Source organism: Spermophilus citellus, assembly GCF_964194105.1.
Source record: "Spermophilus citellus genome assembly, chromosome: 13".
NCBI lineage: Eukaryota > Metazoa > Chordata > Mammalia > Rodentia > Sciuridae > Spermophilus > Spermophilus citellus.
Genome location: NC_138193.1, coordinates 15,655,785 through 15,677,806, shown reverse-complemented (window position 1 = coordinate 15,677,806; position 22,022 = coordinate 15,655,785). Strand labels below are relative to the sequence as shown.

The following is a 22,022-nucleotide window of genomic DNA, read 5'->3' as shown; positions in this document are numbered from 1 at the left end:
GGAAGTTCTGGAAAATGGGGGCAAAGCTGGACCTAGCAGGTTGTGTCTGTTTGGGAAATTGTCCAGCACCCCTTTGTGTTTAGCCTCAGGGCCCAAAAGATCCAAAGGGCAGTACGATGGCAGGTGGGGGAGATGCGTGGCCAGAGGGGCCAGCATGAGGGCCACTCTTCCCACTGGGCTGTGCTGAGGCTCACAGCCCTTTGTTTTAAGGGAGCTGTTCTGCTGAAGGCCGCTGGAGCCCTTGAGGAGACATGGACAGGCAGCTCAGAACATGCTGTCACTGGGCAATGAAAGGCACTCAGTGCCCAGCTAAGACCCTTCCCGCCCACAGTCATAAATAGACTCCACTGGCTCCCACAGGGGCCTGGTCATGGCTCCTTCTCGCCTGCCGGCTCTCTCTGACTCCCACCCCAGGGTTCTGACCACCTCCAGGTCATCCACCAAATCATGCTCTGGTGTGAAAAGACCTTCCCTACCCAGGCCACAGCACCTTCAGAAAGGACTGCAGGCCAGTCCCACACCTCACCGGCCAGCTCTGGCCACTGAGCCACTGGGTAGCCTGGGAGCAGCTCCGGTCTGAGCCTCAGACTTCGGGTGGATCCTGGCTCTTTCTGGTATAGTCTTGAGTCTCGAATGAATCATGTAAATCAAGTCGCTAAAATGCTCCTGGTCCCAGTCCCCTGGTTGAAAAAGTGGAGATCTGAGTCCTAAAATTAGCCCCACTGAGTGATTTCATGGAGTAGAACATGTCAGGGAGTCTGACCGACGGTGCCCTCTGGCCTCAAAGCCTTTGCATACGCTGTTCCACTGTCCGGAATAGTTTTCTCCTTCTTCTCCCACTCAGCGGGCACCTCTTTACCTTTGGCCTCAGCTTCGACTTTCCAGGAACCCTTCTGTAATTCCCTGACCGGGGCCAGGTCCCCTCCTCTGGTTCCAAGGGACTGTTTGCTACTTTGGGATTCTACTATAATAAAGCCATGAGGCGAGAGCCGGCTGGGGTCTGACTTATTTACCTCAGTGACCATGAGCCTCCCACCACGGCTGGCAAAGAGTGGGCACTCAGTCAGCACAGGTCTGCTGAGAGAATGGGCTCAGAATGGAGGAGGACCGAGGACAGAGCAGGAAAGCAGCTGAGAGTCTGCGGCCTGACGGGGCCATCCCCAGCCAGGCCTCTGCCCACCATTTTAGTGCTCTGACCTGTTAGAGGAGAAACCCTGAGGCTCTCTCAGGCAGGACACCGCTTCAGGACTGGGGTCTGCTCCCCCCAGCTCAACCAGAGACGCTCTGGGTTCATTCTTTGGTGTTTATGTTTGTGACCAGGTTTCAACACCACTTCTGTGGTTTAAAGAGAAATGGGGAGACTATGGATCTCCTCTTGAGCCCTCATTTCATAGAAAAGGAAAGGAGACCCAGGGAGGAGAGGGTCCCCCCAGGACACCCAGGACACAAGGACACCCTGAGTCTTTCTCCTTACCTGCCTTCAGAGGAAGGAAGGGGGTTGGTGTCTGGAGTGAAGGGCTTGGTCAGAAGGAGATAGGACAGGCCCCAAGGGCCCCCAGGGCATGCTGTGCCCCTCTGGAACCAGCAGTGGGCGTCGGGTCTGAGCATCAGGACCACTGGTGCCCCGTCCAGGAGGTGGGACTCCAAGTTGGAGCTCAGTCACGGCAGGGCTCAGTCACGGTCGCACACCTGCAGCCTATGCTTCCCCACCTCCCCGCCTGATCCTGACCACTCTCCCCGGGGTGTTGTGTTTCCAGGCCATGGCGGGCTGAACCAGCTGGGAGGGGCCTTTGTGAACGGCAGACCCCTGCCCGAAGTGGTGCGCCAGCGCATCGTGGACCTGGCCCACCAGGGCGTGAGGCCCTGCGACATCTCTCGCCAGCTCCGCGTGAGCCACGGCTGCGTGAGCAAGATCCTCGGCAGGTAAGCTCGCAGTTCAGCACGCCCCACGCTCTGCAGAGCTGGCTTCCCACGTCCAGCTTCAGTCCTGGGACCCGGACAGGGTGTGGTGGCACCTCTGCCCGCTATGGCCTCCTGCTGTTCCCTGTCCTCGCTTCCTTCTCCGCCCGTTTCTCCTTCCTTTGGCTTCTCTCTTTTTGGGGGAAAGGGGGTTAACAGGACTGAACTCAGGGCACTCGACCACTGAGCCCCATCCCCAGCCCTATTTTCTATTTTATTTGGAGACAGGGTCTCATTGAGTTGCTTAGCGCCTTACCACTGCTGAGGCTGGCCTTGACCTCGCCATCCTCCTGCCTCGGCCTCCTGAGCTGCTGGGATGACAGGGTGCACCACTGCGCCCGGCTCCTTTTTATCCTCGTTTCTGCAGCCGTCTTTGCTCTTCATACAGGAGACTCACCCCCCAGTTCCTTCTCTGTTGACACCTAGGGAAATGGGGCCCCTAGAAGGGCCCCACAGTAGAGAAGGCTCCTGGGGTCTAACCACTGCAAGGGGGACGTCTGGGTTTGTGCCCCTGTGACAGAAGCAAGGGAGTGGCTTGCTCAGTCTCCAGGCCCAGCTCGGCCTCCCTGAGTAGCCTCTCTGGGAGTCAGGCCTAGAGGCTGGGATTCTTATGAGGTGACACTCGGGACCCCTGGGCACTGTTGCTCTATGAGCACCCAACATGGTGGCCCTCAGCCCCAGCTGCCCTGGAAGAAACTTAAACATAACAATAAAATTAAGTGTCTGTGCTCCAGCTCAGACTGATTTAGGGGACTGGGTCTAGGCCCCCACCTTCCCTCTGCAACCAGGTGGGGAACTACTTCGGGGGGCAGGGGCAGCACAGGCTTCCAGCAGAAATGCCCCGCCCTGGAGGACTCTGGGTTTTGAGGTAGTTCCATGCACCCGTCCCCCTCCTCCACACCGCACATGGATTCAGGGGGACCCCCGGTGCCAGGAGGCAAAGGGCCTGGCTGTAAGTGAACCCTGGAAACCCCGACTCCCTGCCCTGGGCTGTCAGGTTGGGGTCCAGGAGAGGGGATTCCCAAGATGGCTGTGGAGTCCCAGGCAGGAGGGGAGCTCTGATCACTAGTGACCAACAGAGAGTTTGGAAGAGACAGATTGGCCCCGATGGCAGAAGAGGGTGTCTACAGCAGGGAGGGGAGGATGTCCTGACCCAGGCCACCCATCTGCCACAGCAGAGAGCGGGGCAGAGGCTGGACGCAAGCAGGCTCAGCTTGGGGGACTGAGCCTGGCCAGGGATCCCCAAGGCTGGCCTCCAGAGTCCAGGGGACCAGCCTCACATGGGCGGTGAAAGCAAGATGGTCAAGGAGTAGATCAGTCAGCCTTCAGCCCAGAGAAACTGCCACTGTGCCCCACGGTTCCCACTGGGCCCAGCCAAGACGCCCCTCCTTACAGGGGACACCTCGTGCCCCTGGCCCTGATGGGGGCAGGCAGAGCCTGGACAGAGGCAAGGCAAGGAGAGGAGCTGGGGCGTCCAGCAGAGGGCTCTGGTTTGGCGGCAGCATGAGCCTCCCCAAGAAAGGGATGTGGACAGTTCTGGGCATGCCAGGTGCCGCAGGCATCCTTGGGCTCCTCACTCCCATGGCCCTCCCCAGAAGCTTCAGACAGACAGAGGGGGGGAGGCTCTGGCGACATCCCCCCCCAGCGACCCCCTGCTTATTGGGTAATTCTTTGGGGTTCTCTATTGGAGTAGGTACTACGAGACTGGAAGCATCCGGCCTGGAGTGATAGGGGGCTCCAAGCCCAAGGTGGCCACCCCCAAGGTGGTGGAGAAGATCGGGGATTACAAGCGGCAGAACCCCACCATGTTTGCCTGGGAGATCAGGGACCGGCTCCTGGCCGAGGGCGTCTGTGACAATGACACCGTGCCCAGTGTCAGCTCCATCAACAGGTGAGAGACTGCAGCCTCTGGCCTTGGGCGGGCGCCTGGCTTTGGGATCATGAAGGAACTGAGCAGGGGCCCAACCCAGAGGGACTCGGGCCTTGTGCTGCAGAGTTGGCAGGACCTCTCCATCCCCAAAGGTGTCCCCCCTGCCTCCTCTCTCCACGCTGGGGGCACCCTGCCCCATTCCACAGGGACCCATCTGCACCTTCCTTCCTCAGATACCACATCCTCTTTCATTGGACCAAAGAATGTTCCTGAACTGGTCATCTCCTGACCCCTCTCCTGGCCCCATTCAAGCACCTGGTCATCTGTTCAGCCCTGCAGATAGCTACAGCCCATCAAGCGCTTACTCTTCATCCATTATTCATCACTCATTCAGTTACCCATCACTTTCAGGCCCTGGGGACACAAAACTCCTCCCCTGTGCAGCTTGCAGTCTAATGGGAGCACAGACCAAACCCAGTACCCACACAGACATTATAAAAATGCAGCTCCAAGTCCTGCTAAGGACAGGAACATGGGGGCATGTGGACCAGCACAGGTTGACTTTATGGGGTTATGAAAGGCTTCCCCTGAGTAAGAGGCAAGGAAGAAGAGCTGACTAGTCAAAAGGGAGCAAAGGAAAAAGGTCTGAGACATTCAAATGCCCTGTGGCTAACACAGTCTTATACAAGAAGCTAAAGGAGAGCCAGTAGACAGAGGGAAGGGAACCTGAGGCATGCTGAGGGGTTGGTGCCAAGTTATATACTCTTTGCTTTTGACCTCTGAGCCCTTGTCAGATTTTAAGCAGGATGCTGACTTGCATTTCAAAAATCTCACCTTGCCCCAATAGGGTGAGTCGATTGGAAAGGGTCAAGAGTGGAGGAGTGGGCCCTGAGTGTCCGCAGCCGGAAAGAACACTGTTGGCATGCGCTGAGGTTATCAGGAAAGGATCAAGGCTGGAGAGGTTATCAAGGACAAACCCACAGAACTTGGGGATGAGCTTGATTGGGAGGGGCAGGCAGATGCCCCATCTGCACTTGACCTTGAGTGACCGATGTTTCCAACATGACATGAGGACACAGGCAGGGCCGGTGTGAAGATAGAGATCAGGGATTTGGATGTTGTTCTAGTTAGCTTCCTTGTTGCTGTGACTAAATGACCCGAGCATCACCTCTATAGAGGAGGAAGAGTTTATTGAGGGCTCATGGTTTCAGAGGTCTCAATCCATAGACAGCAGGCTCCGTTCCTCAGGCTGGAGGTGAGGCTGAACATCATAGCAGGAGAGTGTGGTGGAGGGAAGAGGCTCACATGGGGATCAGAAAGCAGAGAGAGACTCCACACCAGATACAAGTATGTAGCCCAGGGCCAGCCCCATGCCCACCTGCCCAGCCACACCCACCACCTCAGCTGCCATCAGCTCATCCCAGCAGGGGTCAGTTCACTGGCTGGGCTGAGGCTGTCACCCCAGCCATTTCTCCTCTGAACCTTCTGGCATTGTCTCACACCTGAGCTTTGGGACACCTCACATCCACACCATAACAGACGTGGACTAACTGAGGTGGAAACTCCTCTGAGGTGACCAGTGGAGTGTCAGAAAGGCCACCCACCTGGGCACCGCTGGGGCCTATTTCCTCCTCTTTCTCTAGTGATGTTTTTGTTCTTCCTCGCAGAATCATCCGGACCAAAGTGCAGCAACCATTCAACCTCCCCATGGACAGCTGCGTGGCCACCAAGTCCCTGAGTCCAGGACACACACTGAGTGAGTTCTGGGGGCTTGAAAGCTCACAAAACCCTTGGCACACAGACCCCCACCGCGTCCCCCAGGAGCCCCCAGACGCATCCCAGCACCCACGCCACCCACCTGCCCCAGCCCCTGTGTGGACCGAGCTGTCGAGTTGACAAGCCTGTCTTGGTCCCCATGAAAGGTCCCGTGGCCACAGAGAGGTGGAAAGGACAGGCATGGATGACTCCAGCTGCCACCAGGGCTCAGGGCTCAGGTCACCACGTGGTTGGCTGGTCCCTCCAGGATGGCTGCAGGGGCTGGGGGCACTCCCTCGGCCTGACACTCTCCCTCTCGCCCACTGCAGTCCCCAGCTCCGCCGTCACGCCCCCCGAGTCCCCCCAGTCGGACTCCCTGGGCTCCACCTACTCCATCAACGGGCTCCTGGGAATCGCCCAGCCTGGCAGCAGCGACAGCAAGAGGAAAATGGATGACAGTGAGTCCTGTGGGGACGGGCGGGGACACTCGGGGTCTGTCCCTCGCAGGGTGGCAGGCCCAGACCTAAGAGCCCGGCTCTTGGCCCCCTGGGATGGGTGGATGGGTCCCCTGAAAGCCTTCTCCCTGCCTGGCCACGCAGGTGACCAGGATAGCTGCCGGCTCAGCATCGACTCCCAGAGCAGCAGCAGCGGGCCCCGGAAGCACCTGCGCACGGACGCCTTCAGCCAGCACCACCTGGAGCCGCTCGAGTGCCCCTTCGAGCGGCAGCACTACCCCGAGGCCTACGCCTCCCCCGGCCACACCAAAGGCGAGCAGGTGAGCCAGACTGAGTCCGCAGAGCTCTAGGGCTGGGGGCTGGGGCACCTGCTCTACACGGCCTCGAGCCTCGATTTCCCTGGGTGCTCCGGCAGCTCCGCTCCTGGCCTCTCACCTGCCCTCACCTTGGAGCCTGTCCCTTTAAGGGTGGGTGGCATAGCCAGGGGTGCCATCTCTGTGCTATCAGGGCCGGACGCTGTCACTGTCAAGTGGCCTTCCCGCTATGACCTGAGCACCCTTCTGGCCCCACCTCCCCTTGCACACCCCATGAGCCTGCATTACTCATGTCCCCAAGCATGCCACCCTCGTCCACACCCCTCTGCCCTGGCACACCATGTGCCCTCCGTGGAGAATGCCTTTCCTCCTACTTCTCCTCCTGGAAAAATACCACTTGGCCGCTATGACTCAGCTCAATGCCGCTCTGTGAATCCACCCCTGCCCCTCAGACGTGCTCCGTCCCCTGTCTCTGGTCCTGCGACCCACACGTGGCTCCTGGGGACTTCTCAGGTGCATGGAAAGGACCTAGTGGGCGCAGCGAGGCACAGTGGTGTCTGAAGGGTGGCGCAGGCTCTCGGCCGTGGCTCTCGTCCCCAGCACCAAACTCTGCGTGCCTCTTGGAATAGCCACTCAAGGCTGTCCCAAGAGGGCACAGAGGCACCTGGGGAAATCGGGACAGTAGGTCACCAGCTGCTGGGAGTCTTTCTTCCCAGCACCCAGGACAGGTCGGCCTCTGGGAAAAGCTGAGCGAGATGTGAGAGGTCCCTTCCCGAGGCCAGCAGAGCCTCTGCCTCGCTGGCAACCACTGAGCCCTGGGTTCATATTGTCTGGGGAGCATTGAGTCTGGCCCCCAAGTCAGCCAGCTGAGGAGCATCTCTGAGGGGCCCACGCTGATCCAGAACGGAGGCGAGACTATGTGTGTGTATGTACACCTTTAAGATCTAAGTAGGACAGTAGGGGTGCTGCCAATGATCAACTGAACAGTCGCCAGTGGCCGGCTGGACTGCTGGCCCCCAGCCAGCCCCACAGCTGGGCAGTCGATCTGCGTCAGCGATTTTATCAGCCTTGGCTGTGACAACAATGAGGGGTGCAGAGAGAGCTGGCCGTCGGCAGACCTGGGAGAGGGCCTGGGTGCTCATCCGAGGGTCGGCACAGCTCCAGGAGGGGACAGGGCATCCATAGTGGTCTATAGGATGGCCTCTCTGTGAGAGCAAGCCTGCAGAAACCAGAGTGCAGCTCCAGCTGCCCCAGAGAGCAAAGAAACCCCGATAACACCTGGGCACCTGCTGGGTCCCAGAGCCATTTCCTGGCTCCAACCTAACTCTCAAAGGACCCTGCCTGGCTACAGACAGCCCCTGGACCCTGCTGGCATACATATTCAGGGGATCCAGGAATGAGAGGCTCTCAGAGCTAGAGGGGACCTCAGGGACCACCCAGTCCTCCTTCCCCACTTGTGTGGAGATAGCCCAGGCCCAGAGAGCAGGCAAAGGCTTGAGGAAATAGATGGCTGCCAGGCTCAGGCCTATCAGCCCTGGTTTTATTCAGACGGTGCCACTTTACCTCCTTGGGAAAGATGCTTCCATATACATCCTGGTTTGAATAAATACCAAGAAAAAGCATCTGAAAACCTTCAAACTGCCACCACCACGCAGCCTACAGAGGAAGAAATCCAGGTGCAGACTGTGAATCACTCCTTGTCTCAGGCACCTGGCTGGATGGTGAGGGGCACAGAGAACCCAGCCTGTGCCCAGGGCTTCTTAGGTCTGAGCCCCTGCCTCCCCAGCCTTTGGTACTGACTGTGCTTCCAGAGTAATACTGTGTTCTCGCACATGGGCACAGAGAGGCCCTCTGGCTGGGGGATCCAAGAGCAAAGCACAGATTCTCACACTTGACCTTAGCATGGGGCAAAGACACCAGCTTCTTGTCTGGAAAATCAATCGGGGGGGGGGGGGAGTTTAATGGGAACTTCTGGTGGCCTCTGTCCTGGTTGCTATTTTACTAGGGAGCATCATCAGAAGCCCGTAGAGCTCTCCTTCTGCTAGTTCACAAGCCCACCAAGAAGCGGACCAACAGAGCGTGGATATTATGATGCCAGAGACCAAGAATTTGGCAGCTTCTGACTCTTCCCCAAACCCCCAAATAACATCTATCATAACTGCTCATTGAGCATCTGTTGTCAGCAAGCATTCTGGGATGAATGTTGCATATAAGTTTGTAGATAATATCTCATTCACTCTTCACATCACTCAAGTAGATCTTAGGTCTATTGGAATAGGGGAGTTCAGGACTAGGTCTGATTCCCACCTGCTCACACAGGTGAGAACAAGGATGCAGGAAGTCAAGTAGACTAAACGCCTTGGCTTGCCTGAGTTCTGAAGCATTGTGAAGCTCTGCCCCAAATCTAGGTTCAACCCCAGAAAACAATCCAGTCATCTCTGAGATGTTTAAGCTATTCAAAAACATTAGACTCTAGTTGTTTCTTTTTTCTTCTTTCATTGAATAGCCTGGTTTTTGGAGACTAGAAATATCTTGAGTAAATATTTTGATATCAAATCAACTCAACCAAAGGCCTTTCAAACTTTTCTTACACTGTCTAGAATTTAGGGATTTTATTCAATTTCATTAAGCCAGGCCAGGCTCTGAGCAACTCCACCCTGCCTGGGAGTTGGCCCCCTCGGAAGGCACAGAACCAGAGCACCACTTAGTTAGTAATTGCTGCTACATGCTAATGGTGCCCTGGTGCCCTCCAGAATTGCCTGCAGCTTCCAAAGGTGCCCAGCATGCAACCAGAAAGCGCTGCAGCTTTATGGAGAGCCCTGCTCAGTGGAAATAACCAAGAGCACCTGATAAAGATTTGCAACCAAAATGAACAGCAAGCATCTTTCAAGCAGAATCTGCATGCTGCTTTTGGCTTGGCTTTGGAGAGAGAATGCACCTGTCCTGTGGACCAGAGTCAGACTCTGATGTCCTAGGTTTAGTCCTGGTTTCAATAAGCAAAACAGGGACATTTACCCTCGTGGTCCAGCCTCTACATGTACCAAACAGACATGGTCACATGCACTCATGTCAAGGGACTGGGGAGGAGGGGACTCCATGAGATTGACAGGCAAAACCCCAATATAAGTGTAAGAAGTGGTCAGGATGTCATCCAGTTTAGGGCAGCAGGTGACACAGCAGGGCACTGGAATCTGAAACCCGCCTCCAGCCCACAGGGGAGGGTGTGGAGTTTCTGAACCTCTCTGTGCCTCATTTTCTTTCTTCCTTTCTTTTCTTTTCTTTCTTTCTTTTTTTTTTTTTTTTTGTTGTTGTTGCTGTTGCTGGGGATTGAACTCAGGGGCACTCAACCACTGAGCCACCCATTTTGTATTTTATTTGGAGACAGGGTCTCACTGAGTTGCTTAGCACCTTGCTTTTGCTGAGGTGGGCTTTGAACTCAAGCCACCCTCTTGCCTCAGCCTCCCGTGTGCCACTGGGACCCACTGTGCCTGCATTTTCTATTTGAAGGTGAATACATGAATAGTGGTGTGCAGGACTGTGAACTGCCTGTTCCAGCCGCTGGCATTGACCATGCTCAAACCATGTGAGGGGACAAGGAGAGACCAGTGTCCAGCCAGGACACAGTTCCTTAAAGGACACCAGCCATCCTGTACCTGGACTCTCCTTCCACCAGCCAACCTTGAACTCTGGGCCCTGGAAGAGGCACTCCCACTGTGGGACTGGGAGAAGAACAGCAGGGCTTTGAGTTGCAGAATAGGAATTCCTTCAACAGGCCACCTGGAACAAGGGATACTATGAGCCAAGGAGGAAAGGGGCCTTTCCTGGGGGAGATTAGGGCCCTCATGTCCAGAGACAGGCTGCAGGCTCTGGAAAACTTAGCCAGGGCCTCCCTGTGCCCTACTGATTCCTCTTTCCCCCGCAGGGCCTCTACCCGCTGCCCTTGCTCAACAGCACCCTGGAGGATGGGAAGGCCACCTTGACCCCTTCCAACACACCCCTGGGGCGCAACCTGTCGACTCACCAGAGCTACCCCGTGGTGTCAGGTAGGATGCCAAGGCGCCTGGGCCACCCGGGCCCAGCTGCGAGGGCTTCTGGAGGGCAGGGGAGGGCAGATGTGGCTGGTGTCAGGAGGAGCGTCTGTGGCCCCAGCCGGGAGAGGAGAGGTGGGCTGCAGGCTGGGCCTCCAGGGGGACAAGGGGGCGTGCCTCAGCCCACCTCCTGGGTCTCCTGGCGCCCTCCTGCGGGCACAGGCGGCATCGCACCTGCGGGCCCACGGCCACCTGCCGCCCGCCCGCCCTCCGCAGGCCGCATCCATGGCTGTCGTGCATGTGCCCGCCCCGCCATCTCACACCCCTCTCTCCTTGTTGTCTCCCTCCCTCCGGCAGATCCTCATTCACCCTTCGCCATAAAGCAGGAAAGCCCCGAGCTGTCCAGTTCTAGCTCCACCCCTTCCTCTTTATCTAGCTCCGCCTTTTTGGATCTGCAGCAAGTCGGCGCCGGGGGCCCCGCGGGCGCCTCGGTCCCGCCCTTCAATGCCTTTCCCCATGCTGCCTCCGTGTACGGGCAGTTCACGGGCCAGGCCCTCCTCTCAGGTACGACAGGGAGGTCCCCGTGCAGGTACGCGGTGGGAGGGAGGGCCTCGGGCTGGCCCAGGTCCCCGGCCCCACCTGGGCCAGCACCGCGGCTTTGTGTCCCGCGACTTGGCGGAGGTGGCGGCACCCAGGCGCGGTTCCGGTGCGGTCTGGACAGGCTATGAAGGGACAGGCGCTCTGGGGGTGCCAGGAAGTGGTGAAGGCCCCCCAGGACCCCGTGGAAGAACAGGGACCCAAAGGCAAGGAGCCAGATGCTGAAACTGGGGACATTTGGTCTTGGTCTTAAAGTTTAAAAAAAGGGGAAGAAGAAAACCGCATAGGGCAAAGGCAGTGACCTTTGATCCTTTCTGGATCAAAGGCCTCAAAAAGAATGGGGGCCAGTTCCAGCTGGGCCTCTGTGATGTAGCTCTCCCCATTTGCACAAGGCAGGGCCGGCCGAGGATGCTCCTGTATCTTTCAACGGAGTAAGGGGGGTGCAGATTGACAAATTGGGGGGGGGGGGTCCCTGATGGGCCTCCTGTCAGGAACCTCATCTACTTTAAAACATTAAGAGCTAGAAGCAGGTTCAAGCCACCTGGAGCAAACCTTGCCCTGCACGGAAAAGGAGAAGCTTGCCCATCCACAGGTGGGAGCATGTATCCTGCATCCGAGGCTGGACCTGCATCCCAGGGCCAGTCCTCAGGTTCTCTGTCTCCGTGACAGAAGGGCATCCACCCAGCCAGCCAGGGCCTGTGCTGTGTGTAAAAGTCCAGATTTGTCTTGAGCAGAGACAGAGACTCCCAGTGAAGTCTGAAGGGCATCCACAGAAACGAACTACTTCAGATGTGGACCAGCCAGGCAGGAGGCCAACCAGGCAACTGTAGGCTCAGCAGAGACCCGTCTCCCTTGTGTTGGAGCTGTCTCCAAGGTGTGCAGGCATTTAGGGACAGAGAGAATGCCTCCCTGCCCTTGCTCCCATCCTGACTACCCTGAGAGGCTAGAGCAGAGACCAGGGCAAGAGGGCAAGAGGGCAAGGACACCTGGTACAGAGACAACCCCGAGTCAGACCGGCCATCTGCACCATGCTTTCACACATGCTGGACCTCACAGGTTGTCTTGAAATGAAGTCCTTTATGGGCACCAGGTATCCCAGCTAGCTCAGTGAAGGGCTGCGCTGTTTGAGTAGGCCTTGCCCCCAGAGAGCCTTTGGACGTGAAGCCACTGTCCCAGAGGGCCAGCACCTCTGCCAGCCCAGAGAGATCTCTGAGTCAAGTGCACGGATCCTTTCTCGTAACCCACCCTGTGTTTACTCCCTAGCACCTAGAATTTTTTCCCTTCCCGGTGCATCCCTACCTCTAAGCCGGGAGGTCCTGTTGGTGGAGATGGACATTCAGAGAGTGGGTAGAGAGGCAATGTGTAAGGGCTGATGCGAGGGAAAAAATGTTGACTCCAGAGTTTGCAATGTCGAGAGGATGAAGTCAGCAGAGATGGGTCATTTGTCTTGACCAGAGGACTAAAGAAGAAAAGCTGTGGTCTGAGTGAAATGGTGTCAGACAGACAGTGGAGGGGAAAGGAGGAGTAGAGGAGGCTCGAGTGTGCTGTGGGGTGGACGGGCCAGTCCCTGGGAAAACTCAGGTGCCTGTGGGAATGGCAGGAGGTAGGGCAGTGGAGAAGAAAGGGGAACAGTTCTTTCCTGTGTGAGCTGCAGAAAGGCATGGCAGGGCCAGTGAGAAAGAGGGATGGACAGATGGCGGCTGGACGCTGGTATATCAGAGCCCACACAACAGCCCAGGGCCAACTCCCTGATCCTGAGGCCCTCCCCCCACTCTCTCCCCTTCCCAAGACCCCCCTTTAAAAATTATTATTATTATTATTATTATTATTATTATTATTATTATTATTATTATTTTGGTACCCGAGATTGAACTCAGGGGCCCTTGACCACTGAGCCATGTCCCCAGCCCTTATTTAGAGACAGGGTCTCACTGAGTTGCTTAGCACCTCACTTTTGCTGAGGCTGGTTTTAAACTTGCTATCCTCCTGCCTCAGCCTCCCTAGCTGTTGGGATTACAGGTGTGCACCACCACGCCCGGCCTCCCCAGGACCCTTTTAAGGAAGGCTGCAAGTGCAGTCAACCAATGTCTATTGGCTCTTTGGCTCTTCATTTAGTGGACAAGCCCACTCCAGCCAGCTGTGAGACAGGGAGCTGATCCAACCCACAGGACCAGGCAACTGGCAGCAGACAGCAGGTGGTCCCCGAGGCAGCAGGCAGCCAGATATACAGCACTATCATGTCCTGGCAGGTGACCTCAAAGCCAGGCCCAGATGCTGTTGCAGTTCAGGTGTGAGCACTCATGGAGACCAGTGGCTGGCCCCAGGGCTGGAGATTCAGCACAGAGGCAAGGGCCCCAGAAGGGCAAGGAGTGCCCAGGCTTGGAGGGACTGGGGTCCAGGCAGGTGGCTGGCAGCAGGAAGCAAGTCAGGACTGTGCTGTGGTTCAAGGAGCCAAGCCAGTCCTGCAGCTGAAGGGCAGGCAGGCAATGACTGGCAACCGTGCCAAGCTCGGGGTGTTGGCCTGGAGCTCTTCACACTGTCTAGCTGAGGCCTATGGTCAAGGTTGGACCTATATACCTAACAAGGCTGAGCCCTGCTGGGAGGGCTCAGAGGACAGGATAGGACAGGGGAGGATCAGAGGGGCATGAGCTCAAGGGTCTGGGGGGCTGCAGACCTAGAAGAGGTGAAATTTGAAAGAAAGGAAAGGAAGCAGAGACCGAGCTCTCCTAGGAAATTCTGCAGACAGGGCAAGGAGGGACCATCTGGGAGTTTCCATTCCATAATCAGCTCAGCTGTGACCTGCATGGACCTTCCTGGCTCCCCTCTACTGTGTGACCCGAGGGCCTCCTGCCATTTCCTGCAACCCTTTTACCTGCTTCCCTGAGCAGCATTCCAAAGCTGGTAGCTCTGTTAATGTGATGTCCAGGGTGACTTCCCTTCTGAGTCTCAGCTTCAAGAAGGAGGAAGCATTAGGGAATAGACTGCCCCTGAGATGCCTGCCAGTCCTCTTTGGACAGCCCAGTCCACATCCCAGTGCGGATCCCGCAGCCCTGCCAGTAACATCAAGGCCAATCTTGCCCTGCTGCTCCAAGGCTGACTGCAGCTCAGCTGATCAGAAAGCTTGAAGTTAGGTTTTATCATCAAAGAGCTCATTACCCTCCTCCGTCCTTTTGTGCACAATTATATTTAGTCCTGCCAAAGAGATTTCTGGGTTGCCATAATTCTCCATGCTATCAGAACAAGATAAGGAATTGAAAAGGGGTCACACAGAGGGCAGACATCAAAGGGGGCAAATGAAATAGTCTGAAGTCACCTCTACCCTCTGCATTCCTCCAGCTAAGGTCTTCCCGCCCAGCTCTGCCGTTCTCTAGAATACTTACCAATGATCCTGGGGTGCTAGAGATGTCTTAGAGAATCCCACCTCCCAGCCAGTCAACTTGGGCCTGGGCCTATGTCAACTTCTTAAAAATAAGGCCACATTGGAAATATGTTGTATGCAGAGGAGATGGAATTACACAAATTAAGGATGAAGAGTCTTAAAAAAAGAGAGAGAGAGGGAGAGAGAGAGTGTGTTAGGCTGTTCTGGAGCATTTAAGCTCATGGCATCTTCTGTTTGGTTTCTAAGAGAGAAGCAAGGTTGTTGGCTTTCTGGAAGAAATATTATTATTTTCCAGTGCTAGGGATGGAACCCAGGCCCTTATACATTCTAGGCACTCACTCTACCACCGAGCTAACTCCCAGCCTGCACACCCCCAATTTTTTTTAAGGAGTTGGGGCAAAGAGGGTTGTGGGCTGCAGGGACAGACTAGGGCCGCACAATTGGGTGAGGGCCACAGGAGAAGGTTTTCCAGGAGGGCCAGGTGTCATGGGAGGAATGTGTCCAGTTCTGCTCTGGCAGGTGATCCAGAAAGGAAATGAGGTGACTCCAGGGAGAGGAACATTAAAATATCAGAACATAGGGGATGGAGGACAAGGAATTCCATTTGCAGGGGCAGTGTGGGGACTTGTGCTGGGGGAGGGGTACTTGTGGCCTAATGGAATGTGTGTCCCGGAGTCTGCCCACTGCACTGCACAGCTCCAGAGCCCAGGGTCAGCGGAGGGAAAGCCCCAGGATGAGGTCTGGAAGGGGGGAGCAGGGACCTGAGGCCACCAGGGACAGAAGAGCACTAGCAGAGAGGTGTCCTGTGAGCCTAGACTGGTCCCCACCAACCTGTCCCCAGTCATGGCAGACACAGGCTGCCTCCGTGTCCTTCTTAGCTCACTGTGCTGGGACGCCCCTGCCCGCCAATCCAGGAGAAGGTGAACCAGTCATCAGCTCTCCCAAGTTAGCCCCATGTGACAGGCAGGAAGACGTGGTTTGGAGGGATTTTTCCCCCATCCACAGTCTGGATCTAGAGGACTCCCTATCCCCCTCTGTGGGGAAGGAGGAGGAAAGAAGGTATCAGGCCTGGTGGGCCACCACCAGCCTCTTCCACCTCTCCCCCATGCCACCACCCCTCCACCTTCCCACTCTCCCTCCGTGGTCCCCAGTGCCTGGCTGGGCGCTGCTCCCTGGGCCAATGGGGCTGAGTCTGAGGGTCGGTCAGATGACACTGTCCTTCCCAGGAAGCTCAGGTGTCCCCATGGTATGCTTCTGCCCGTTTCTCTTCTCCTTCTAAATATGCCACAGTTCCCTTCTCCTTACTCTGCTCCAACCCTCCCTTGTTCCCCTGATGACCCTGGGTCAAGGTGAACAGAGCCCACCTCAAGGATCCCAATGGGTCCCACCCTGTTTGGTCCAGCACCAGACATGGCCAGATCCTGCAGTGAAAGTCAACAGGTGAGAGGTGGCGTTCAGGTAGGACCCTCCCACAGCTTCAAATAGCTGACAGCTCGTTGCAAAGAGGGTTTATTCTGCAAGGTCTACTGACATGGCCATTTCTAAGGTGTGCTCCCTGCACTGATCCGAGTCCATCTGTAGCATGAAAACCTGGGTATGGCGTATGTTGACAACTTCAGGGGAATGGTAATAAGGCACGTGAGGTTTATTCGATCCCATGTTACGCGTAGATCAATAGGATTAGGGCACATACGTGCCTGTCAAGGGCACGCAGAAGATTGGCTACAGAAGCGGGATGAGGATCCCCAGGCTGAGGGCACAGGGTCTTGTCCGTTGGCTCCTTGGGCCTGGCTCCAAATGCCCATGCCAGCCTCTGCCCCATCTTGACTTACTGCCTGGCCTTGATAAATGGTCACTCTTGCTGTCTGCTGTGTCCCCAAGTGCTTAGAGGTTTCCTGGCACACAGCACTTACTCAGTATTGTTGGAATGTTGAGATGTCCTTGGGGAATCTCCGGAGTGAGAAGTTAGGGAGATGAGGTCACTGAGGAGTTGAGAATTTACTGGGCTCCATGGACAGACCTCCCATCCCTCATTACCTCATTACTGTCCAAAGGGCTGCTGTGTGAAGGCCTCAGGGCACCCAGGGGAGGAAACTTGGGCAAGCAGTGGCCCTGAGGAGGTGGCCCTGGGAAGGTGGTGGGCAGGGCTCACAGGGAGCCCATGGAGCCTGGGAGGAAAACTTGGCCTCCATGAGGGAGGCAGAAGGCATCTGGGTCACAAGCTAACACAGAGGTCTCAACCCGGAGTGACTTTGCCCCGTTTCCTCCCCGCTAGTGACACACGGCAGTGTCAGGAGACACTGGGTTGTCACACAGATGGGAACTGTAGACAGAAACCAGGGTGCTGCTAAATGTCTCTAGTGCACAGGACAACCTCACAATGAATAATTAACAAGCCTAAAAAACCATATTGCTAAGATTGGGACCCTGTAGATACCACAAAGACCACGGAGGGCCAAATAATTCATCATACAATAGCAGCATTTTGAAAGTGAAATGGACATTAGTAATAAATGTGCTTGGATACGGTCAGCACCTGGTTCCCCCTGGGCAAACCAGGCTATACCGTCTCTGTCACAGAACCTGGGGGTGAGCCAGATGCTGACCTGGAGTGCAGCACCTACGGGTGGTAGCAGAGGGGAACAGGTGAGGGACCCTGGCTGTCAGGCAGGGGGTCGGTGGGGAGAACATCACCAGGTCATCTACGTCTCCTAAATGGAAAGCTTTCACTTCCTGATTCAGAGGAGAGACAGAGCCAGGGAGAAGGGTCTTCACAGAGTTCCCCTGGTGACACCACAGCATGGTTATGTCCCACAAGTTCTCTGTGTAACAGATAACACAGATGTCCCAGTAACATCCGTGTCGCTGAGAAAGTTTTCATTTTTTTCAGAAATGCAGGTGACCGATGTGCAGCTGGTGGTCACCTGTAAAAGCTAATCATCCCTCAGCCATGTCTCCTCTTAGGTTAGGGGTAGGCAGTGGGTTTTGTGTCCCTTGCATCTCTGATAGATTATATTCCCCTGGAAGGCCAAGTCAAGGAGAAGAACCCTGCTCTCTGGTTCAGTGGAAAGGGTGGTGGTCGATGGGTAATGTCTGCTCTTAACCCTCCGAGCAGAAGCTGGAGAAGATGCTGAGACTCTGGTCTCTGTGCACACACTTAGGCGGGGTGTGCCGACGACTGTGCTGGGCACGGGGATCAGGAAGACTGGCAGACTATCCCCTGGCCTCCAGGATCGTGATATAAATAACACTCATGGCGATGAAGCCATTGGAGAACAGGGAACAGAACAGTGCTGTTCAAGTCCTTGCTGCCTGGAGAGCCTCTGTCCTGACAGAGGCAAGGGCTTGGGCTCAGAGGAGGAGGGCAAAGGCAGGAATGGCATCAGGGCCTTGCTGAACTCAAGGAGAGCAGACGTCGAGCCCAGGAGCCCCACTGACCGACTAATGACTCTGCTGTGTTTTTTCAGGGAGAGAGATGGTGGGGCCCACGCTGCCCGGATACCCACCCCACATCCCCACCAGTGGACAGGGCAGCTATGCCTCTTCTGCCATCGCAGGCATGGTGGCAGGTAAGGGGAGGGGCCACATGGGGGAGGTGCAGGGACATTGCAAAGGAGGGGCAGGAGACAGACCGAATCCCATACATAGGCTTGCCAAAGGGCACTGAAGGGTGATGGACCCAAGGGGCACCTTGTGCACGCCTGGAGAAGATGCCCCTGTACCCTCCTGGCTCCTTCTCTAGCCCCCAGCTTGGCCGCCTCCTTCCCAAATAGCCCATGTCCCCACCATGATGGAAAGGGCGGGGCTCAGACAGACCCATGTTCAAGTCCAAGCTCCCTGACCTCTTCCACCACTTCGATGGATAATAATGGAGTGTGCTTCGGGGACCAAAGGCCCTAAGCCAAAACTGAGCCCGACCTCGGAGCACCCTTGTCACGCAGTGATTTAACTTTGATGAATTGCAATCTCATCCCTTCGTGAGATCCAAACATTGATGATGATGATGGTGATGGGATTGAAATACAGCCTTCTCGTCTCCCACTCACTCATTCTGCATGAGCAGGATCCTGGTTCCCAGGTTCTAGGTCTAAGGAGCCTGAGATGAGCTAGGGGTTTCCATCCTTGGTTGAACTGGCTTGGAATCTGCGTGCCAGACATTTGGGGTTCTTTATCTGCCAGTTGTCATCCAGTGGTGACTTGTAGTGTCAAGGTCTGAACAAATGAGGACAATGGGGATTTCTTTGAGAAAGTCTCTGTCATCTAGGAGCCTATGAGGCAGACCCTGGGGTGGATGGGCTAGAACGGAGACACTTCCACTGTCCAGAGAGGTCCAGGGGACTTTAGCTCATGGAGGGGACTCTGAACTCAGGGCATGTGTGAACCCCATGCCAGCCCTGGGCCTGCTTCCCTGGCTCTGCACCCAGAGACTTGGCACGTCCACTTCCCTCTGCTGACCACCTGCTCTGGGCACCCTGTGCAAGGCAGGTGGGCTGGGCTCTCCTGGGCAGAGGAGGGGCAGGAGAAGGAGGAGGGAAGCAGACCCAGTGCTCCCTGGGAACCTGCTGAGCTGGCACTTGTTGCCGCCTGGTTACCGTGGCGATGTGCTTAATGCAGCGTTGAAAATACAGAATACTGACTCCTCTCTCCCTCCTGGCCCCGGACTCCCTTCCTCCCTCCCTTCCTCTTCTGGAGCGTGAAATGAGATTGGTCAAGATAAAAAAGGAAAAGATTCGGTTATTTTTTTAAGAGTGTGGATAATGGGGCCTCTCAATCAAAATCCCAGGCTCCAGTCTGCTCCCCCATCCCCCTTCCACCCCTCCACCTTCCCCTGCCGCCTGCTCCGAGGAGGAGGAAGACACCAAAGAACGAGGTTTTCCTCTTAATTATGAATCATTCCTTGAGGGCAGGCCCAGGGCAAGGGGTTCCTGGGGCCCAGAGTCTGACCCGGGAGGTAGCTGGAAGGCTTGAGCCTCTCATCAAAGGCTCCAGGTCATTTCCAGTAAGGCCTCATCCAGAGCCAGGCTGTGGAGAAACACACACACACACACACACACACACACACAACCACCCTGACTACAAGTGGATTTCGAGAGGAAGGGACCTTGTCTTGCACATGAAGGGCCTCCCAGTATGTGCGGCATGCAAATTAATTTTAAGAAAATGCGACACTATTTAAGTAAATCAGCTGGCTCCTAGATATGCCCTTGTGTGGATTAACTCTTAAAAGAATTTTATTTTTGTAGAAAAAAATACGCGTACATCTCTCTTACCACTGCTTGTGACCTCCCAGTCACAATTGAAGGGGGATTCCTTCAATTAATGTCAATAAACTCATCAGGCACCTACTGCATGAATGTAAGGTCATAATAAGCGCATGAAGTAAGGCATGTCAATGACATTCTTAATCCCTGTGGAGAGGAGGAAGTGGTCATTGACTGTGCACTTGTGCGTGCCCAGACATTCATCCGTAGGACTTTGTTTCCCATGGAGTCTTCACCATAGACTGGGAGGCTGACATTACCCCTGTTTTATAGACAAGAAGACTTGGAAAAGCAAACAGTGTGCTCTGGGTCTTCACAATACTCAGCAACTGAGTTGCTCACAAATCTTCTGATTCCAAATCTAGGGCTCCTTCCGCTTCGACACGCTGCCTCCAGCCACCCCAGAAACAAATGTAAGCTCTAGGAAGTAGCACAGGAGAAGGGTCAGGATGCAGATTCCTTGGTCCATTCACTTTCCATTGTGTCTTTTCTGTCTCTCCCTCTCTGTGTATCTCTGTCTTTTCCTGTCCTCTCTTCTCTCATTTATTTTTATTTTTTGGTTCCAGCCCCACTAACTCAAGGACCCTTACATCAGTTCTAGAGCAGAACTAACACCTCCAGATAGATGGCCCATCCAGCAAACTAGCCATCCTTCCATCCATCCATTCACCCACCTTCCGTCCGTTCATCCTGCCTACCTGTCTGTCCAGGCAACCTTGCATTTTTAAGTCCTCTCTTGATCCATATGTTTTTCTATCTGTCCATCCACCCTTTCTTTAATCCCTCTATTTCTTCATCTCCCCATCCAGCTATCCATCCTTCCACTTTTTATCCATCTTTCCATCCACATGTCTTTCCATCCACATGTCTTTCCATCTATTTATCCATCCGCCATCTTCCATCTATCCATCTGTCCATGTTCTCTTGTATTCAGCCTTTTATCTACCCATTTATCTTTCCATCCATTTTTCCATCTGTCCACTCATTCATCTACCTATCCATCCCTCCATCTGTTCAACTGTCCACCTTTCCATCCGTCCATCTACTCTTCCATCAGTCTATCTGTCCATTTTTCCACATAGCCATTCTTTCATCTAGCCATCTTTCCATCTGTCCCTCACACCTGTCCTCCCATCCATGGTGTTGTCCATCCATCTGTCCTTTTCCACACCATCTTTACCTTCATCTGTCCACGCATCCATTCTCCCTGCCCCCCTCTTCCCACCTGTCATCTCCTCATCTTGGGTATTCTCATCATGCACACACCATCCGTCCCTGGGTCTCTCCATCTGTTCACCACTTTTCCACTTAACAGATATCAGGGAGATTCTCTTGGAGGGGATGCTGGGGATGCAGGAGCACACAGGACGTGTTCCTCTATTCATGGAGCTCACGACCTAATAATGGAGAGAAATGAGTGATGAACAAGTCAATGAATGAACGAGCATAATTCCAGATGGTTTTAAGTGTGCGGAAACCAGAACACGGGATGATGTAACAGAGCCACCGGTAGAGGAGATCACTGCTTTAGATGGGTGATCAGGGAAGGCCTCTCTGAGAAGGTGTTCAAAGTGGTCAGCCAAGTGATAAACTGGGGCTGACCATCCCTGGCCCCAAAAGAACAGCCTGTGCAGAGGCCGTACGGCAGGAAGGAACTGGTTTAGCCTGATAGCACACAGAGGGAAGGCCACCTATGGGAGGATGCTGAGCAGCTGGGTGCACTCCAGGACAAGGAGGTGTCATAGCAGCAAGGTCAGGTTTTAAAGGACAACTCAAGCCTTCTGGGAAAACAGACTGTAGACATGAAGAGAGGACGCTCAGAGGCCAGTCAGGGTGGAGTGGCAGTAGTGCTCGCAAGAGATGCCGGTGGCTTGGATAGCAAAGGAGGAGAAAGGAGACGCCAGTGGTATGTTTTAGTGGTAGAGCCAACCCAAGCTGCTGGGGAACTGGCCATAGGCATGATACAGGGATCAGAAGACAGGAATCGGGGGTCCCTCCGAGTTTGGCCATGGCAAGCCCCATTGGTGATGGTGGGAAGCATATATGTGGGCAACGAGGGGAGGAAGATAGGAAGTGGGTGAAAGGTGGGACTCCAGAGTCCTGTGAGGCCATATTAGGACTGAGACACCGTGTGAAATGCCCAGTTTAACATGCCAGCAGGCACATGACACACGTCTGAGGCCAGAAAAGTATCCTCAGTACCCTCTGAATATCAGTCTGTACAACCCTCTTGTTTCAAACCAAGGAATTAGATGAATTCTCTTGAAAGAATAGGAATGGAAATTCACAGAAGGTTCCCAGACCCTCAGAAGGTTTCTCCAACATACTGTAGAGTTCTAACAGAGAACAAGCCAGCAAAGAGAGTGGGGAGCAGAGACAAGCCAGAAGCAGACCAGGACTTGGG

At 55.1% G+C, this 22,022-nt stretch overlaps 1 protein-coding gene across 1 annotated transcript in view; it reads left to right on the top strand.

Annotated features, from left to right (window-relative positions):
• The window catches only part of PAX8 (paired box 8), a gene marked incomplete at its 5' end in the record, with an annotated part of 77,214 nt that overhangs the window by 50,423 nt on the left and 4,769 nt on the right, over nt 1–22,022 (top strand). The window contains 8 exons of the mRNA XM_081264573.1: nt 1,758–1,923; nt 3,650–3,850; nt 5,497–5,585; nt 5,914–6,042; nt 6,184–6,359; nt 10,276–10,396; nt 10,739–10,945; nt 17,825–17,926. Coding sequence (XP_081120699.1) covers nt 1,758–1,923; nt 3,650–3,850; nt 5,497–5,585; nt 5,914–6,042; nt 6,184–6,359; nt 10,276–10,396; nt 10,739–10,945; nt 17,825–17,926 — 1,191 coding nt within the window. The remainder of the gene's footprint in view (nt 1–1,757; nt 1,924–3,649; nt 3,851–5,496; nt 5,586–5,913; nt 6,043–6,183; nt 6,360–10,275; nt 10,397–10,738; nt 10,946–17,824; nt 17,927–22,022) is intronic.